The sequence below is a fragment of the Buceros rhinoceros genome, unplaced genomic scaffold, assembly GCF_000710305.1.
Source record: "Buceros rhinoceros silvestris isolate BGI_N320 unplaced genomic scaffold, ASM71030v1 scaffold6481, whole genome shotgun sequence".
NCBI lineage: Eukaryota > Metazoa > Chordata > Aves > Bucerotiformes > Bucerotidae > Buceros > Buceros rhinoceros.
The window spans coordinates 35578-38491 of NW_010392402.1; the positions used below are offsets into that span (position 1 = coordinate 35578).

Genomic DNA, 2914 nt, shown 5'->3' on the forward strand with positions numbered 1-2914 from the left:
CACAAGATATCCTTCCTCCACCTCAAAAATGGGGAAAAGATTACCATTGTTGTCTGGGCAGTCCTCAGTGTTACATGATCTGTATTGTACCCTCTTCCCTTCACAGTATTTTCCCCCATTCCTCGGGACAGGGTTGTCGCACTCCCTGAAGGAGTACTGCACTCCACCACCGCAGGTCCGGGAGCATTCTCCCCACTCCCCCCAGGACCCCCAGCTTCCATGCACCGGTGTCTGGAATGACAAGCAAAAGCAGAATAAAAATATTAATACAGTAAAAGTAAAGCAAAATCAAACCACAAAAACCACGATCATGCTTATTTTCACCTTAGCCACTTGTAAAAAGAAAAGCTCTAAATTTATTGGCTATCTGCCTCCATTTATTCAAGCCCTTTTAACTGATTACTCCCACTGAAGCATTAGCCGTGCTACTCTGCAGCCCAAGATACATTCTAATTTCTTTTTTAATACTTACATCATAATGCTTCTTCTCAGTCTTATTCACACACTTGCCATTCATGCACCACTTCCCTTCCCCGCAACTGGTGCCGTCTGCCCAAGGGAAGTGTTTGGTTTGGCACACAAGCAGTCCTCCAGAAGTGCCAGTACACCACAGCGTCGTACATGTACTGGCTGCATCAGGGCAGTGCTTGGACTCATCTCCAAATGTAAACTGGCACTGTCTGTTGGCATCGTACAACGTGCCAGGCAAGTCAGAAGGAAGCTGGATTGGTTTGTGGGGTTTGTCCAATAAACACTCACCTGAAAAGGAATCAAAAAGAAAAAAAAAAAAACCAACAGACTATGCTGTGAGTGAGTTCAGTTTCAAAAGGGAACTGCATTTGCTTTGAGCCAATTTGTGCCACCATTTTTGTAAAACTAAGGGTCTTCTAAATTCACTGGCAATATGTAAAAGGTTAAGGCTATGCGGTAGCAGAAAGCACTTTGTTAAGAGAAAGGAAAAAGAACAGAGAAAGGAAAAGGGACAGAGAAAGGAAAAAGGACAGAGAAAGGAAAAAGGACAGAGAAAAGGAAAAAGGACAGAGAAAAGGAAAAAGGACAGAGAAAGGAAAGAAAGAAGAAAGGAAAAAGAAAAGAAAAAAAGGAAAAAGAAAGAAAGCAAAGCAGTAAAGCACAAGAGCTTAAACGCCACATGAATGGAAAGCTTAATAATCTTACCATGACCATTATCCAAAAATGTTGTAATCATGTAGGCACTACATGGAGACCACGGCTGGCTGCGATCCAGATTGGAAAGCATAGATGCCATCATGTGGAAATCCCGGCTTATTCCATTAATACCAGCACACTGCTTTGCATCGTCATGAGGCATGTTAAACACGTGGCCTTAAAAAAAAAGAGGAAAGTTTGTGATTTTAGGAAGTCTGTCCTATGCATTACCAATACTACTCTACAGCTGCTCATAGCCTGGTCTTTAAATAATAAACTGAACCTGAGTACTGCCAAGTTCTAAGCAGATGGCACTGTATCTTCACTGCCCTCACAGGCTTCTCACACATTTTTTTTCTTGCAGACAATGCCATGCAGACAGGGTGTGCTTTCCACCACAGGTCAACTCTGCTACAAGACAAAATTTTGCCTCCTCCTGACTGTGATGGGGAGCACAGGGGACTCCGAGCCCGTGGTGTGAGCTGGGCAGCTCTTTCTTTGCTTTACGGCATGAAGCTGACTTCCACCAATCACATGAAATTGCCTTTCAGAGTTTCAAGTACCTAGTTCGTGGGCTGTTGTAAAGGCAGCCTGTAAGCCATCATCTTCAATGATAGAGCAACTGCGGTTTAGATCACAAACTGTTCCCACGTCAGCCATCCCAAGAGTATCACATGTCTTGGCACCACAGAGGTCCTGTAAAAAAAGGCAGTTTCATTATTAATCAGATCAGAGACTTAACCTTGGCAAGTAACATCCAGTCCTGGCAGGTTGCCTTTACTTATGGAAAGAGCATAAATATTCAGCACTTCAATGGGTATGATGGCAAAAATCTGTCTTTGGAACATACACAAGGGTTACACGTAGAAATAAAATGCATAATTTCCATACTAAATCTGCTAAAAATATATGAGGCAGAAATACGTTGCACGTACTATGAGTTTCACCTGAGATGGTACAAACTGCAACACAAATGACTAAATAAAAAGCAGTTCTTTTCACTTTTAGCTACTTTGCTGAAGCTGTGATGACACAAGACTGTCTCTGAACACTTTTTTGTAGATCTCCTGGCAGAGGAGGCCTCTGGGGGCAGGGAGCAAAGGGTGTGGGGATGAATTTGACTGCCATGTCCCTCACCTGCCTGGTGAAGAGGATTGCTGTGTCGTAGTGCTCCGCGTGCCGGTCACTGGGCGGGTTGTGCTGCTTCTGCCAGCTGCAGAAGTTTCTCAAAGTCAAAGCCGCATTGGAAGAGATATCAGGTCCCTTCCGCTCCTCGTAAATGACCATGATTTTGACCACCACGAGGCTGATGGAGTTACGGATGCTGGGGTGCTTGTACAACTTTGCTGCCACTGACAGCAATGTCAGGAGATAGTGCTTCAGCCCACTGCCGTGGAACTCAGCCATGGACTGGTCAGCTACTAGCATAGTCTCCACGTAGCGGGGGCTTGACACAAACCGCTTCTTCCTTCTGCTACTCGTTTCTGCATTGAAAACAAGTAGAAAGAGCAGATGAGCACATAAAGAGAAACACCGCTGCAAGAGACCACCATAAAGAACCCCCAAACCACTGATACTTAAGATTTGCACCTAAAGGATGTATCCCACAGCCCTGCACCTGGCTCCCACCCCCAAACTTCGACAGCCCGGGCTGAGTAACCCCCTCTCGACCGCCGCCGGGCGGAGGGACTGACAGCTTACAAGCCTAGCAAGCTCCAAATTTTACCCAGAAAGTTACAAAATCATC

General features: G+C 45.1%; 1 protein-coding gene across 1 annotated transcript in view; it reads right to left on the reverse strand.

The window, feature by feature from the left end:
- The window catches only part of ADAMTS1 (ADAM metallopeptidase with thrombospondin type 1 motif, 1), a gene marked incomplete at its 5' end in the record, with an annotated part of 5163 nt that extends 2512 nt beyond the window's left edge, over positions 1–2651 (reverse strand). Inside the window, 5 exons of the mRNA XM_010144448.1 lie at positions 45–231; positions 473–759; positions 1177–1344; positions 1731–1863; positions 2305–2651. Of these exons, the coding sequence (XP_010142750.1) occupies positions 45–231; positions 473–759; positions 1177–1344; positions 1731–1863; positions 2305–2651 (1122 nt within the window). The remainder of the gene's footprint in view (positions 1–44; positions 232–472; positions 760–1176; positions 1345–1730; positions 1864–2304) is intronic.
- Positions 2652–2914: the final 263 nt, after the last annotated feature.